The sequence below is a fragment of the Hyla sarda genome, chromosome 7, assembly GCF_029499605.1.
Source record: "Hyla sarda isolate aHylSar1 chromosome 7, aHylSar1.hap1, whole genome shotgun sequence".
Lineage (NCBI taxonomy): Eukaryota > Metazoa > Chordata > Amphibia > Anura > Hylidae > Hyla > Hyla sarda.
Window position 1 is genome coordinate 163,880,052 of NC_079195.1, and position 16,662 is coordinate 163,896,713.

At 44.5% G+C, this 16,662-nt stretch overlaps 1 protein-coding gene across 1 annotated transcript in view; it reads left to right on the forward strand.

Moving 5' to 3' along the window:
* The first annotated feature begins 716 nt into the window (after window positions 1-716).
* The window catches only part of SERPING1 (serpin family G member 1), a 138,764-nt gene continuing 122,818 nt past the window's right edge, over window positions 717-16,662 (forward strand). Inside the window, exons 1-2 of the mRNA XM_056531176.1 lie at window positions 717-852; window positions 935-1,062. Coding sequence (XP_056387151.1) covers window positions 952-1,062 — 111 coding nt within the window. The 5' untranslated portion in view covers window positions 717-852; window positions 935-951. The remainder of the gene's footprint in view (window positions 853-934; window positions 1,063-16,662) is intronic.

Genomic DNA, 16,662 nt, shown 5'->3' on the forward strand with positions numbered 1-16,662 from the left:
TCCATCTGAGTGCATAGATGAAATGAAGTGAGGCAAGATGGCCGCCGATTATATAGGGGCTGTGACATCACAGGGGTCAGTGAACACTGATAGGCTGCATCTCACATGTGGTTCTGGGTCAGCCCGCCTACCTTAATTCCCGCCGCTGTTTCCCGCCCTCCCATAATCCCCTGCCCCATGTACTCACATGTGGATCCGCCATCTTAGCTCTACAATAGCCTGGAATGCTGTAAAATGGAGTTTAATGAAGCGATTCGTGCAATAGAATCGCGGCGATATTCGTATTCGTTGCAAATCGAATTTTTCATGAAATTCATAACGAATTCGGGTTCGTCAAGTTCGATTCGCTCATCTCTAATGATGTCACGTCCCGGGAGCTGTGCATGATGGGAAAATATCCCCATAGGTGCTGCACAGCTCCTGGGACGTGAATCATCAGAAAGCAGTTAAACAGAAAACAGCAACTCAACATCAGAAGCTAATAACTATTGGAAGGATTAAGATTTTTTAATAGAAGTGATTTACAAATCTGTTTAACTTTCCGGAGCCAGTTGATATATAAAAAATGTTTTGGCCTGGAATACCCCTTTAAACCAGAAGATGAAACTGAAAGAATTAGGACATAGCCAGACTTATAATTTGTAGCTGGGGGGGGGGGGATGGAGGAACTTTTCGGAAGTTACTGCGTTTACAGGAATTTGAGAGAATGTTTAACTATTTATCGTGCCGTCCCAGCCTGTGAAATTCTGTAAATATGATTGGTTGATGCATACACTCAGTTTTGGGAGACAACATCTAGAGATAAGAGACAGACAAGAGAACTGCTGAGAATTACAAAGTTTAACTTTACAGGTAAACTTTTGTTGAAAAATAATACAACTGCTAACCATAGAATACTGCCTTGAAATTGAAAATCCTCTGTTATTGTTTTCAGCCACTTTTCGATCTACAATGCAACTTGTTATTCAAGTAGTTTTCCTTTTTGCAACTGCACTGTGCAACATCAATGTGTCTCACGTACTTCCCTTCAATCCTGAGTCCAGCACAGAACAAGCAAAACAGGTAAGAACAATTTAACAAATGGGTCCAATGTTCATTGAATTGTACTTTATATATTTATTTACAAGACAGAAATACTTATATCACAGAAAAGGGGCCATAGTCACGAGTTACTAGTAGGAGGGCACGTGAAAAAACTATTCCTACCATGATGTAGATAAGCCACAATGCAATATGGGGAAGTTTGCACAGGTGCAAAATACTAATAATCAGATTCTCAGATGACTGCTATTCATGATGGGGGTAGCTGCTTAGTACTAGAACTGTACATAGATAAGGCATCCATAGGGTCCCAATTACATGATAATCCGTAATGCACTTACATTCTATTAATTACACCCGGGGGAACTTCTTCCATTAGGAAAGTTGAACCTACTATTTCAGCTAGCATAAATCAGTGCCTTATAAGTCACATAGCAAGACAAAAAAACACTTCAGCACAGGTTACTCCTGAATAGATTTCCCTCAATACCAACTATGAGCTCCAAGCCCTATAGATGTGTTCAGGTGGTGCAATCTCATGCAGGTAGACACAGCTTAGAAATGATAAACATAATAGAAGTATAGATGAAAGCACTCACCAGTAGCAAAACATTTCTTCAGACTTTATTCATGTAGAAGAATACAGAAAGGGGAGGAGGAGCAGGGCGGCAGGATGGTAAAAGGCAGGAGAATAGGACAGATGCCGGGGCGACATTTCACACCAAATGTGCTTTCTCAAGCCCTCAAATCATGATTGCAGTAAGCATTTACACCCCACAGGTGTTTGATAGATTTTTGGAACATTAGGCTCTGAAAATGAAAAATGTATATTTTTACACTAAAATACTGGTGTAACCCTTCATTTTTCATTAATACATAATTTCCAGAGTATGGAAACACCCCTGTGTGGACGTAAAGTGCTGTGCGGGCACATGGCAAACGCCAAAAGGAAAGAAGCAGCATTTGTCTTGAAAAGTTTTTAGGGGCCATGTTGCCTTTACAATGCCCCCTATGGTACCAAGACAGTGGAAACCCCCAACATGTGAATTCATTTTGGAAACTACGCCCTTTAATGAATGTAACAAGGAGTGCTGTGAGCATTTACACCCCATTTGTGTTTGACAGAATTTTGGAACAGTGGGTGGTCAAAATTAAAAAAATATATATTTTTTACACTAGTGTAACCCCAATTTTTTTTATTTCACGAAGGGATAAATCAGAAATTGCCCCACAAAGTTTGTAACCCAGTATGAAAATACCTTATACGTGGATGTAAAATGCTGTGCGGGTGCATGGTAGTGCTCAAAAGGGAAGGAGCAACATTGGGCTCTTGGAGAGTGGATATGGCTGGAATGGATGTTGGAAGCTATGTCATGTCTACAAAGGCTGCATGGTGCCAAAAACAAACTCCAAGTTACCCCATTTTAGAAACTACACCCCTAAAGAAATGTTATAAGGGGTGTAGTGAGCATTTACATCCCACAGGTGTTTGACAGATCATTGGAACAGCGGGTATCCATTTCTCGGGCCTAGCCAAAAAGAAATCCAGGGTTCTGGGTCAAATATTGTTGAGCATACAGATTTGTCCATCATCAAATTGACAAAGTCCTCACTGAAAAAAAAAACTTTAAAAAGTCTATTACAGTAAAGCTTGTGAGTTCAATGGATTCCTAAGTTTCCCACAAACCCAGGAAACTGTGGCTCATAATTGTTCAGATTTTTAGTATGAAGGAGAAGGAAAATTGTACAGGGGATAGGGACACAGGTATGGGGGGCAGGAGCACTAGTATTGGGGACAGGGAAATTAGTATGAGGGACAGGGACACTAGCATGGGCGGCCTCTACTGGCATTGCCCTGTGGCGCTGCCTGTTAAAGGGCTCATCATCATGAGGCAGAGAAAAAACCTAAGCCTGTTAGACCCAATTAGTGAAGCTAAGGTCAGAGCCATATAAACATCTCTTAGCTCTGTACTTGCTGAGAGTTCAAGTCCCTGCTATTCCTAGCATATCTATACCTAAGCCACTTCTCTTCAACTCAGGTACTCCCACATACTATCAATCCCTTCCTCCCAATCCTAAAATTGTTGGAATGCTGCACGTCTTCAATCTAGGAACAAATCTGTCTACAACCAAGTCACTGTTCCTACTTCTATTCCTGTCCATGCCGAGAGGATAACTTTCTACACTGCTCAAAAAACATAAAGGGAACACTTAAACAACAGAATGTAACTCCAAGTCAATCACACTTCTGTGAAATCACACTGCCCACTCAGGAAGCAACACTGATTGACAATCAGTTTCACATGCTGTTGTGCACCTGGAACAGACAACAGGTGGAAATTATAGGCAATTAGCAAGACACCCCCAATAAAGTAGTGGTTCTGCAGGTGGTGACAACCCACACAAGTGGCTCAGGTTGCGCCTCCATTCTTCATCCTCCATGCTCATGCAGGATGGCACATCAATGCGAGCTGTGGCAAGAAGGTTTGCTGTGTCTGTCAGCGCAGTGTCCAGAGAATGAAGGCGCTACCAGGAGACAGGCCAGTACATCAGGAGACGTGGAGGAGGCTGTAGGAGACAACAACCCAGCAGCAGGACCGTTACCTCCGCCTTTGTGCAAGGAGGAGCACTGCCAGAGCCATGCAAATTGACCTGTGCATGTGTCCACTCAAACGGTCAGAAACAGACTCCATGAAGGTGGTATGAGGGCCAATGTCCACAGGTGGAGGTTGTGCTTACAGCCCAACACCATGCAGTACGTTTGGCATTTGCCAGAGAACACCAAGATTGGCAAATTTGTCACTGGCGCCCTGTGCTCTTCAAAGATGAAAGGAGGCTCACACTGAGCACATGTGACAGACATTACAGAGTCTGGCAACGCCGTGGAGAATGTTCTGCTGCCTGCAACATCCTCCAGCATGACTGGTTTGGCGGTGGGTCAGTAATGGTGTGGTGTAGCATTTCTTTGGGGGGCCACACAGACCTCCATGTGCTTGACAGAGGTAGCCTGACTGCCATTAGGTACCGAGATGAGATCCTCAGACCCCTTGTGAGACCATATGCTGGTGAGGTTGGTCCTGGGTTCCTCCTAATGCAAAACAATGCTAGACCTCATATGGCTGGAGTGTCAGCAGTTCCTGCAAGAGGAAGGCATTGATGCTATTGACTGGCCCGCCCATTCCCCAGACCTGAATCCAATTGAGCACATCTGGGACATCATGTCTCGCTCCATCCACCAATGCCACATTGCACCACAGACTGTCCAGTAGTTGGCGGATGCTTTAGTCCAAGTCTGGGAGGAAATCCCTCAGGAGACCATCCGCCACCTCATCAGGAGCATGCCCAGGCATTATAGGGAGGTAATACGGGCACGTGGAGGCCACACACACTACTGAGACTCATTTTGACTTGTTTTAAGGACATTACATCAAAGTTGGATCAGCCTGTAGGGTGGTTTTTCACTTTGATTTTGAGTGTGACTCCATATCCAGACCTCCATGGGTTGATAAATTTGATTTCCATTGATAATTTTTGTGTGATTTTGTTGTCAGCACATTCAACTATGTAAAAACAAAAGTATTTCATACGATTAGTTCATTCATTCAGAACTAGGATTTCTGATCTTAGTGTTCCCTTTATTTTTTTGAGCAGTGTATAATATTCCTATCTCTAAAAGGTAAAACTTTATCTTTGTTCGGGTTAGTGCAGCCTTTTTTTCACAGAGGCGTGGGAGGTGTTAATGGAAAAATGTACATCGACCACTGCATGATTGATCGACTACTTGTGAAAAGATAATCCTTAGCTATAGAATATTTACACAAGATTCAAAACTTGATTGGGAAACTTTTGCCTTATTGTCTGTAAAAATTTCCAAAATTGGATAGATTTAGTAGATTAAATAAATTGGAAACTGATATTATAAATAAAAATGAGTTATATTTAATAGAAATAAAGAGGACTATGCAACCAACCACATAGGAAAATGGCCTAAACATAATTAACAGTGGCCCATCTGGAGAATTCTAATGCGAATGCTCCATCTTCTGCCAATACCAATTTTTCTAGGTCCCATTCTATTGCTAATCATAGAGTACAAAGTTCTACTCAAATTTTTGATAGAAAGAGTAATGTGAATAATGTACAGACCTGCAGAGCAATGGTGATGGTAATCTCCAAGTTATAAACCTGGAAATATTAGAAACTGCACATATAACCACTAATCATTCAGTTAAACTCTTTAATCTATCGGATTATATCCTCAAAGAAAATGAAATATCTCTTTTAGCAAAGGGTCTTTCCTTTTGCCCCACGTCCCACCCTGATCCATTTCAACTATTTCTTGATCTAAATGAATACACAAGGAAACTCACTTTGGCCAGACATTTTTACATTCAGGACAATAAATCCCAGAAAATCTGTGAAATACAGACCAATGAACCACCTATTGTTGACAATTATAGACATGTTGAAGTAAAACCTAAATCTTCCTTTTATCCTTTAAGCTCACGTGGTAATTTTATTGACACATTTTATGCGATGGTAAGCGATGAATTCCGAAAGATTAATGTTATTAATCCAACCTCCCATATGGAAAACAATCTTACAAAAAAAGAAAAAATTGGTCTAAAAAACTTAAAAGAAAATGATTAGTGTTGAGCAGCATAGGCCATATTCGAATTCGCGAATATTTGCGAATATATGGACGAATATTCGTCATATATTCGTGAATATTCGCATATTCGTAATATCCTCGCTTTATTTTCGCATGCGCGAAAAAGCGCGTATGCGAAAATTTGCATCAAAATTAGCATAAACACAAATTTGCATATGCGAAAATTAGCATATGCTAATTTTCGCATATGCGAAAATTCGCACGCCAGTTTCACACAGTACTATTAGAGCCTTCTTTACACCACACAAGCTGGAAGGAGAGAGGGATGATCACTGTGATGTGTACTGTGAAAGAAAACAAAAAAAAAACGAATATTCGTAATTACAAATATATAGTGCTATATTCGCGAATATTCGCAAATTCGCGAATATGCGATATTTGTGAATAAAATTCGCTTTGCGAATATTCGCGAGCAACACTAAAAATGATCAAATAATAATTAGACCTGCTGATAAAGGGGGAGGAACCTTTATTTTAAACAGGGAGGATTATATTAAGGAAGCTTTACGTATCTTATCTGATCGTGATTATTATATAATCCTACCATCAGACCCCTCTTTAGAATTTTAGGATTATAATACTTTAATTCAAATGGTATTTTAAATAAAAAAGAAAAGACCTTCCTGCAAGTGCAACATTATTCTCTACCTACATTTTATTATCTACCAAAGGTACACAAAAATATTAAAAAAAACTCCAGGTCGCCCCATAATATCGGGTATGAATGCTATCACTTGCCACTTATCGCATTATGTTGACCTGTTTTTACAGTCGTATGTTTTAAATCTGCCAAGTTATCTGAAGGATTCCACACAATTAATCAAGGAATTATCACATTTATCTATTGAGGGAGACTATGCATTTCTGGGGTCTTACTTTTACTATGAATTCTTCGTCCTCTTCCAGTGTTTTCTTAGACTTAGAAATTTTTAAAGATATGCACCAGAAAATATGTACCAAAACGCACTTTAAATTTGTGGATGTTAATAGCTTCCTGGGATTTGATAGTTGCCATTTTCCGAAGTGGTTGACTAACATCCCATATGGGCAATACAGAATAATAAAGAAAAATTGCACCTCTCTAGAGGATTACAGAGAGCAATCTAAAATTTTACACAATCGTTTTAGGGAGAAAAAATATCCAAAAAAGATCTTAAATAATGCATATAAAAAAGCTGGTGAATTACAGCAAACAGAATTAATTAATTACAATGGTAAAAATAAAAAAGATAAAATTACACCGAAATTTAACTTTATTACTACTTATAATAATAGTACTAAACAAATAAGAATTATTATGAATAAATATTGGCCCATAATCAAGAAAGACCCTATTTTAAATCTTTTACTTCCAAATCATCCCCTTCTAACTTTTAGAAGAGCAAAAACACTAAGGAATCATTTAGCCCCAAGCAAGATGAAGGATATACATACAAAAAAACAGTGTAGAACTGAATTCACAACTGGCGGTACCTTTCGATGTGATCGTGTGCGATGTATGTGTTGCGGATGGATTGCGATTCCTCCATGCGCATCGGTCGTGTCTTTCGCAACGGGGGAAACCTTCAACTTAAAAGAAAAATTAGATTGTTCATCTAAGTATATTATATATCTTTTAACCTGTAAATGTGGCCTACAGTACGTGGGTCGTACTGGTCAATCAGCTCGATCCCGTATGAACAAACATAGCCATAATATTAAAAAGAATTTTGCTTTACACAGCATTTCTAGGCACATTATGACTATACATAATAGTGACCCTACCTGTCTGAAACTTTCTATTTTAGAAAGTATTCCCTCTGATCAATCTGACCGCTTTAGAAAATTAGTGAATAGAGAATCCTTTTGGATTTTCACACTTAACACGTTATGGCCGAGAGGGCTTAATGAAACAATTGAAAAAACATGTTAAATATAAGAGAATATATTATACTCTTATGGGGGATGTTTTTTGAAAAAAAAATTCTTAAAGATTTTTTTGAAAAGATTTAAAAAAAAAGAAAATAATTTTGGTCATATACTGGTGATCTGGAAACAATTAATTTACCTTTTATAAATGTTCCTTTATGTTTTTCTTTATGTCTTTTTATGTAAATGCTATGTTAATTTTATGCAAATGTACTATGATGTCATCACTGATCATGTGATCAGCTGTATATATTGCCGTACTTTTAGTTCTATGCATGTCTGAGGAAGAGGACGGAGCGTCCTTGAAATGCGTTTAATAAATACTTTCATCTTTTACCTTGGTTGTGGACAGCGCTGTAATATCCCTATTACCTGTGCACCACAAAAAGTGCACATTTTTCACTTCCCTTCAGCTTGGCACCTAGTTCCTTGTAATTATTCTTCAAGGACCTCCACCTACTATGTATTCTGTCTTTGGTTCCCACATGGACCACGACAGCTGGGTCATCCCCAGCCCCCCCTAGTAATTTGTCCACCCTTTCCACCACATGCCGAACCCTGGCACCAGGGAGACAGCAAACCATTCGGTTGAGGTATCCCATCCCATGAAAGGGACTAAAATTCCAATCAGAGGGTGGCACTCTTGTAACAGTAGCCAAGTGGTGTATTTGTTGAAGTGTCCCTGTGGGATGGGATACATAGGACAGACGATGAGACTAATAAAAGAAAGAATAAATGAACATAAGAGTGCTATTCGTATGTACAAAAAAGAGTTGGATGAAGGTACTCAAAAACTAAAATATGAAACTAGTGTGGCAAGATGCTTTTTTGAAAGAGGACACAATTAGAGATGAGCGAACTTTTCAAAAATTCGATTTAGCCGATTCGCCAAATTTTCCCAAAAAGTTTGTTTTGATCCGAATTTATTCGCGGCAAATCAATGTTAAAAAAGGCTATTTCTAGCCTACATACAGCCTCTATAGGGGTATAGAACACTTTGCTGTGTCCTAAAACGCATATGGAGTGTGCTGGGGTAGTGAAATAATACTGTTATTCAGAATAGCATGCAGATTACCGGCATCGCTCTTAGAATCACTGCCGCACAGCAGCACAATGACAGAGCCTGGTGGTGGCATCAGTGTCAGGAGACCATATAGTGACTGAATGACATAGCGTGGACATGTTGGCAGAGAGAGGAGACCATTTAGCGGCTGAATGGCACAGCTTGGAGTTGGCTGATGCACTAGTACACTACACACCAGGGCTTCACAATCCCCCCCCCCCAAAAAAACAACACAATATATGACATTTTTGACAAAGATTTCTCATTGGTAGCACCCGCTATCCAAAAATTAGCAATTTCCAGACCCAGGCCCCACCTCTGCGGCATCAGTAACCCATATATTGCCTGTAGGACACAGCCTGGAGTTGGCTGAGGCACCAGTACACACCAGGGCTTCACAATCCCCCCTCCAAAATCAACACAATGAGAAATTTTTGTCAAAGATTTCTCTTTGGTAGCACCCGCTATCCAAAAATTTGAAATTTCCAGAACCAGGCCCCACCCCTGTGGCATCAGTAACCCATATATTGCCTGCATGACACAGCCTGGAGTTGGCTGATGCAAGAGTACACACCAGGGCTTCACAATCCCCCCCCCAAAAAAAATCAACACAAAATATGAAATTTTTGTCAAAGATGTCTCCTTGGTAGCACCCGCTGTTACGCCGAGCGCTCCGGGTCCCCGCTCCCTCCCGGAGCGCTCACAGCATTCTCCTATTCGCAGCGCCCCGGTCAGACCTGCCGACCGGGTGCGCTGCGATAATGTTCCCAGCCGGGATGCGATTCGCGATGCGGGACGCGCCCGCTCGCAATGCGCATCCCGACTCGCTTACCAGACCCGTTCCCCATCTGTGCTGTCCTGGCGCGCGCGGCCCCGCTCCCTAGGGCACGCGCGCGCCGGGTCTTTGCGATTTAAAGGGACGGTGCGCCGCTGATTGGCACATGAGGTTTTAATCAGTACTGTCACCTGTGCACTTCCCTACTTATACCTCACTTCCCCTGCACTCCCTTGCCGGATCTTGTTGCCATTGTGCCAGTGAAAGCGTTTCCTTGTGTGTTCCTAGCCTGTATTCCAGACCTCCTGCCGTTGCCCCTGACTACGATCCTTGCTGCCTGCCCTGACCTTCTGCTACGTCCGACCTTGCTCTTGTCTGCTCCCTTGTACCGCGCTTATCTCAGCAGTCAGAGAGGTTGAGCCGCTGCCGGTGGATACGACCTGGTTGCTACCGCCGCTGCAAGACCATCCCGCTTTGCGGCGGGCTCTGGTGAATACCAGTAGCAACTTAGAACCGGTCCACCGACACGGTCCACGCCAATCCCTCTCTGGCACAGAGGATCCACCTCCAGCCAGCCGAATCGTGACAGTAGCTCCGGCCATGGATCTCGCTGAGGTCCCGCTGCCAGTTGTCGCTGACCTCACCGCGGTGGTCGCCCAGCAGTCGCAACAGATAGCGCAACAAGGCCACCAGCTGTCTCAACTGACCGTGATGCTACAGCAGCTACTATCACAGCTTCAACAATCATCTCCTCCGCCAGCTCCTGCACCTCCTCCGCAGCGAGTGGCCGCATCCAGCCTCCGTTTATCTTTGCCGGACAAATTTGATGGGGACTCTAAATTTTGCCGTGGTTTTCTTTCACAATGTTCCCTGCATTTGGAGATGATGTCGGACCAGTTTCCAACTGAAAGGTCAAAGGTGGCTTTCGTAGTCAGCCTTCTGTCTGGGAAAGCCCTGTCATGGGCCACACCGCTCTGGGACCGCAATGATCCTGTCACTGCCTCTGTACACTCTTTCTTCACGGAGATTCGAAGTGTCTTCGAGGAACCTGCCTGAGCCTCTTCTGCCGAGACTGCCCTGCTGAACCTGGTCCAGGGTAATTCTTCTGTTGGCGAGTACGCCATCCAATTCCGTACTCTCGCCTCCGAATTGTCCTGGAATAACGAGGCCCTCTGCGCGACCTTTAAAAAAGGCCTATCCAGTAACATCAAAGATGTGCTGGCCGCACGAGAAATCCCTGCTAACCTGCATGAACTTATTCATCTTGCCACCCGCATTGACATGCGTTTTTCCTGAAAGGCGTCAGGAGCTCCGCCAGGATATGGACTTTGTTCGCACGAGGCGGTTTCTCTCCCTGGCTCCTCTCTCCTTTGGTCCACTGCAATCCGTTCCTGTGCCTTCCGCCGTGGAGGCTATGCAAGTTGACCGGTCTCGCTTGACACCTCAAGAGAGGACACAACGCCGCATGGAGAACCTTTGCCTGTACTGTGCCAGTACCGAACATTTCTTGAAGGATTGTCCTATCCGACCTCCACGTCAGGAAAGACGCACACTGACTCCGCACAAAGGTGAGACAGCTCTTGATGTGAACTCTGCTTCTCCACGTCTTACTGTGCCTGTGCGGCTTTCTTCTTCTACCTTCTCCTTCTCAGCTGTGGCCTTCTTGGATTCCGGATCTGCAGGAAATTTTATTTTGGCCTCTTTCATCAACAGGTTCAACATCCCGGTGACCAGTCTCGCCAGACCCCTCTACATCGCCTCTGTTAATAATGAAAGATTGGACTGTACTGTGCGTTACCGCACGGAACCCCTCTTAATGTGCATCAGACCCCATCACGAAAAGATTGAATTTCTGGTCCTCTCTAACTGTACTTCTGAAATTCTTCTTGGACTACCGTGGCTTCAACGCCATTCCCCAACCCTCGATTGGACCACCGGGGAGATCAAGAACTGTCTTAAGCCTGCTCCCTGTACTGTCAGTCAAGACCCTGTGGCCCCTCCTATATCTGGTCTCCCCAAGGCCTATCAGGATTACGCTGATGTTTTTTGCAAAAAACAAGCAGAGACTTTGCCTCCTCACAGGCCTTATGACTGTCCTATTGACCTCCTCCCTGGTACTACTCCACCCCGGGGCAGAATCTATCCTCTGTCTGCTCCGGAAACACAAGCCATGTCGGAGTGCATCCAAGAGAATTTAAAAAAGGGGTTTATCCGCAAGTCTTCCTCCCCTGCCGGAGCTAGATTTTTCTTCGTTTCCAAAAAAGACGGCTCCTTACGCCCTTGCATTGATTACCGCGGACTTAATAAAATCACTGTAAAAAAACGCTATCCCCTACCTCTTATCTCGGAACTCTTTGATCGCCTACGAGGCGCCCACATCTTTACCAAGCTGGACTTAAGAGGTGCATATAATCTCATCCGCATCAGGGAGGGGGACGAGTGGAAGACCGCGTTTAACACCAGAGATGGACACTTTGAATATCTGGTTATGCCCTTTGGGCTGTGCAACGCCCCTGCCGTCTTCCAAGACTTTGTAAATGAAATTTTTCGTGATCTTCTATATACCTGTGTTGTGGTCTACCTAGACGATATTTTGATTTTTTTCTGCTAACCTAGAAGAACACCGCCAGCATGTCTGCATGGTTCTTCAGAGACTTCGGGACAATCAATTATATGCCAAAATGGAAAAATGTCTCTTTGAATGTCAATCTCTTCCCTTCCTAGGATACTTAGTCTCTGGCCAGGGACTCCAAATTGACCCAGATAAACTATCAGCCGTATTGGATTGGCCACGCCCCTCCGGACTCCATGCTATCCAACGTTTTTTGGGGTTTGCCAATTATTACAGACAATTTATTCCGCACTTTTTCACTATTGTGGCCCCTATCGTGGCCCTAACCAAGAAAAACGCCAACCCTAAGTCCTGGCCTCCTCAAGCGGAATATGCATTCAATCATCTCAAAACTGCCTTTTCTTCTGCCCCCGTACTCTCCAGACATGATCCATCTAAGCCCTTCTCGCTGGAGGTAGACGCCTCCTCGGTGGGAGCTGGAGCAGTCCTCCAACAAAAAAATTCTTCCGGACATGCTGTTACTTGTGGTTTCTTTTCTAGGACCTTCTCTCCGGCGGAGAAAAACTACTCCATTGGTGATCGAGAACTACTGGCCATAAAATTGGCACTTGAGGAATGGAGGCACCTGCTGGAGGGATCCAAATATCCAGTTATTATATACACTGATCACAAGAATCTCTCTTATTTTCAGTCTGCCCAACGGCTGAACCCTCGCCAGGCTAGGTGGTCGTTGTTCTTTGCCCGTTTTAACTTTGAAATTCATTTTCGCCCTGCTGACAAGAACATTAGGGCTGACGCCCTCTCTCGTTCATCGAATGCCTCTGAAGTGGAAGCTTCCCTGCAACACATTATTCCTCCGGACTGTCTGATCTCCACTTCTCCAGCCGCCATCAGACAAACTCCTCCAGGGAAGACCTTCGTCTCTCCACGCCAGCGTCTCAGGATTCTCAAGTGGGGACACTCCTCACACCTCGCATGCCATGCTGGCATCAAAAAATCCATCCAGCTCATCTCTCGATTTTATTAGTGGCCTACCCTGGAAGCTGATGTTGTTGATTTCGTGCGGGCTTGTACAGTCTGTGCCCGGGACAAGACCCCTCGCCAGAAGCCTGCTGGTCTCCTCCATCCTCTGCCTGTTCCTGAACGACCATGGTCTCAGATTGGTATGGACTTTATTACTGACTTACCTTTATCCCATGGCAACACAGTTATTTGGGTGGTCGTTGATCGATTCTCCAAGATGGCACATTTTATCCCTCTTCCAGGTCTTCCTTCTGCGCCTCAGTTGGCGAAACAATTTTTTATACACATTTTTCGCGTTCACAGGCTTCCTACGCATATCTTCTCGGATAGAGGCGTTCAATTTGTGTCAAAATTCCAGAGGGCCCTCTGTAATCAACTCAAAATCAAATTAAACTTTTCGTCTTCTTATCATCCCCAATCCAATGGGCAAGTGGAAAGAATTAATCAGGTCCTGGGTGACTATTTGCGACATTTTGTTTCCTCCCGCCAGGATGACTGGGCAGATCTTCTACCATGGGCCGAATTCTCGTACAATTTCAGAGTCTCTGAGTCTTCCGCTAAATCCCCATTTTTTGTGATGTACGGCCGTCACCCTCTTCCCCCCCTTCCCACTCCCATGCCTTCTGGTTTGCCCGCTGTTGATGAGGTGACTCGGGACTTCTCCACCATATGGAAAGAAACTCAAAATTCTCTCTTACAGGCCTCATCCCGGATGAAAAAACATGCCGATAGGAAAAGAAGAATTCCCCCATTTTTTCTCCCGGAGACAAAGTATGGCTCTCCGCCAAGTATGTCCGCTTTCGTGTCCCCAGTTATAAACTGGGACCACGTTATCTTGGTCCTTTCAAAATCAAGTGCCAAATCAACCCTGTCTCTTACAAACTCCTTCTTCCTCCTTCTCTCCGTATTCCCAATGCTTTCCATGTCTCTCTCCTTAAACCACTCATCCTTAACGGCTTCTCTCCTAAGGTTGTTGCTCCCACTCCAGTTTCCGGGTCCTCTGACATCTTTTCGGTGAAAGAAATTCTGGTACGGTCAGAGGTAAAAAAATTTTTGGGGTTGATTGGGAGAATTGCGGCCCAGAGGAGAGGTCATGGGAACCTGAGGACAACATCCTGGACAAGAACCTTATCCTCAAATTCTCAGGTTCCAAAAAGAGGGGGAGACCCAAGGGGGGGGGTACTGTTACGCCGAGCGCTCCGGGTCCCCGCTCCTCCCCGGAGCGCTCACAGCGTTCTCCTATTCGCAGCGCCCCGGTCAGACCTGCCGACCGGGTGCGCTGTGATAATGTTCCCAGCCGGGATGCGATTCGCAATGCGTGACGCGCCCGCTCGCGATGCGTATCCCGACTCGCTTACCAGACCCGTTTCTCGTCTGTGCTGTCCCGGCACGCGCAGCCCCGCTCCCTAGGGCGCGCGCGCGCGCCGGGTCTTTGCGATTTAAAGGGTCGGTGCGCCACTGATTGGCGCATGAGGTTTTAATCAGTACCGTCACCTGTGCACTTCCCTACTTATACCTCACTTCCCCTGCACTCCCTTGCCGGATCTTATTGCCATTGTGCCAGTGAAAGCGTTTCCTTGTGTGTTCCTAGCCTGTGTTCCAGACCTCCTGCCGTTGCCCCTGACTATGATCCTTGCTGCCTGCCCTGACCTTCTGCTACATCCGACCTTGCTCTTGTCTACTCCCTTGTACCGTGCTTATCTCAGCATTCAGAGAAGTTGAGCCGTTGCCGGTGGATACGACCTGGTTGCTACCGCCGCTGCAAGACCATCCCACTTTGCGGCGGGCTCTGGTGAATACCAGTAGCAACTTAGAACCGGTCCACCGACACGGTCCACGCCAATCCCTCTCTGGCACAGAGGATCCACCTCCAGCCAGCCGAATCGTGACACCCGCTATCCAAAAATTTGAAATTTCAAGACCCAGGCCCCACCTCTGCGGCATCAGGAACCCATATATTGCCTGAAGGACACAGCCTGGAGTTGGCTGATGCACACACCCGGGCTTCACAATCCCCTCCAAAAAACAACAACATTTTAGAAATTTTTTAAAGAAATACCTTTGTGTAAGAACAAGCGCATATCCAACAGTTCACAAGACTCTATAATGCAGGACGGTGGACCACCCAAAGACATTCTTCTCAAAAATAATAAACCACACAATGTTTGAAATTTTTTTACAAAAACGAATTCAATATGTGTGTAAGCGCATCTGTCTCCAAAAGATCAGATCACCAAAGGACTTTTTTCACCCAAAATGATGAAGCAGAGTTAATCCCTGTCCGTATTTTTAATTTTTTTTTCATTAAAAAATCACACGCAACAAGCATTCCGTTGTGTAACGATTAGCATTCTGGAAAATTCAATTTTATTACTGATAAAATTATCAGTAAATAAAAAAAAAAAACACTATCCAAGAGTGTTTAATTACCCCATACATTGCACCAGGAGCAGTCAAGAGTAGGCCTCAGCAGTACCCAAGAGGCTTTAATAACCCCCTACCTTTGCACGATCAATTGCAAGATCGAGCAATACCAGGTGTGTTATGCCCTCTGATTTCCGGGGCCGCAGGCGTGCTCCACTGAACGGCTTAGCGTGTCTCTATCTTTCATCGACCGGTGCTGGTAACCCGCTAACTCCCGGAAAGGTAAGCTGCCGCGAAGCAGGGGGTCTCCCCCGGGCACGTTTGGCTCCAGAATTTCCACTACTGCCACACCACGCTGACTGCCAACCGTGCTACCGCCTTGCTGACTCAAGGGCCACCTGAAACTCTCTTCTCCCGATGATGAACCCCCTTCTCCTGAGATCGAGGAATAATGGGTGTGTTATGCCCTCAGATGTCCGGGGCCGCAGGCGCGCTCCACTGAACGGATTAGGGTGTGTCCATCTTTTTTTGTAGCACCCGCAATCCAAAAATTTTTAATTCCCAGACCCAGGCCCCACCTCTGCGGCATCAGGAACCCATTTAATGCCTGAAAGACAAAGCCTGGAGTTGGCTGATGCACCAGTACACACAGGGCTTCACAATCCGCCCCAAAATCAACAAAATTGTATACATTTTTTTTTATTATTTACAACTTTGTGTAAGCAGAAGCGCATATCCAACTTTTCAGAAGACTCTATAAGGCAGGACGGTGGACCACCCAAAGACTTTCTTCTCAAAAATAATGAACCACACAATTGTTGAATTTAAAAAAAAAAAATTAAATTCCTATATCCAGGCCCCACCTCAGTTGCATCAGTAACCCATAGATTGCCTGAAAGACACAGCCTGGAGTTGGCTGATGCACGAGTACACACCCGGGCTTCACAATCCACCCCCAAAAAAATGCAATTTTTTTTCGAAATCGTCTGACAAAATACCTTTTTGTTAGAACAAGCGCATATACAGCAGTTCAGAAGACTCTATTATGCAGGATGGTGGACCACCCAAAGACATTCTTCTGTAATATAATAAACCACACAATATGTTCAAATTTTTTTAATTAATTGAAATTCCAAGACCAAAGCCCCACCTCTGCTGCATCAGTTACCCATATATTGCCTAACGGACACAGACTGGAGTTGACTGATGCACGAGTACACACTACACACCCGTCAACCGGGCTT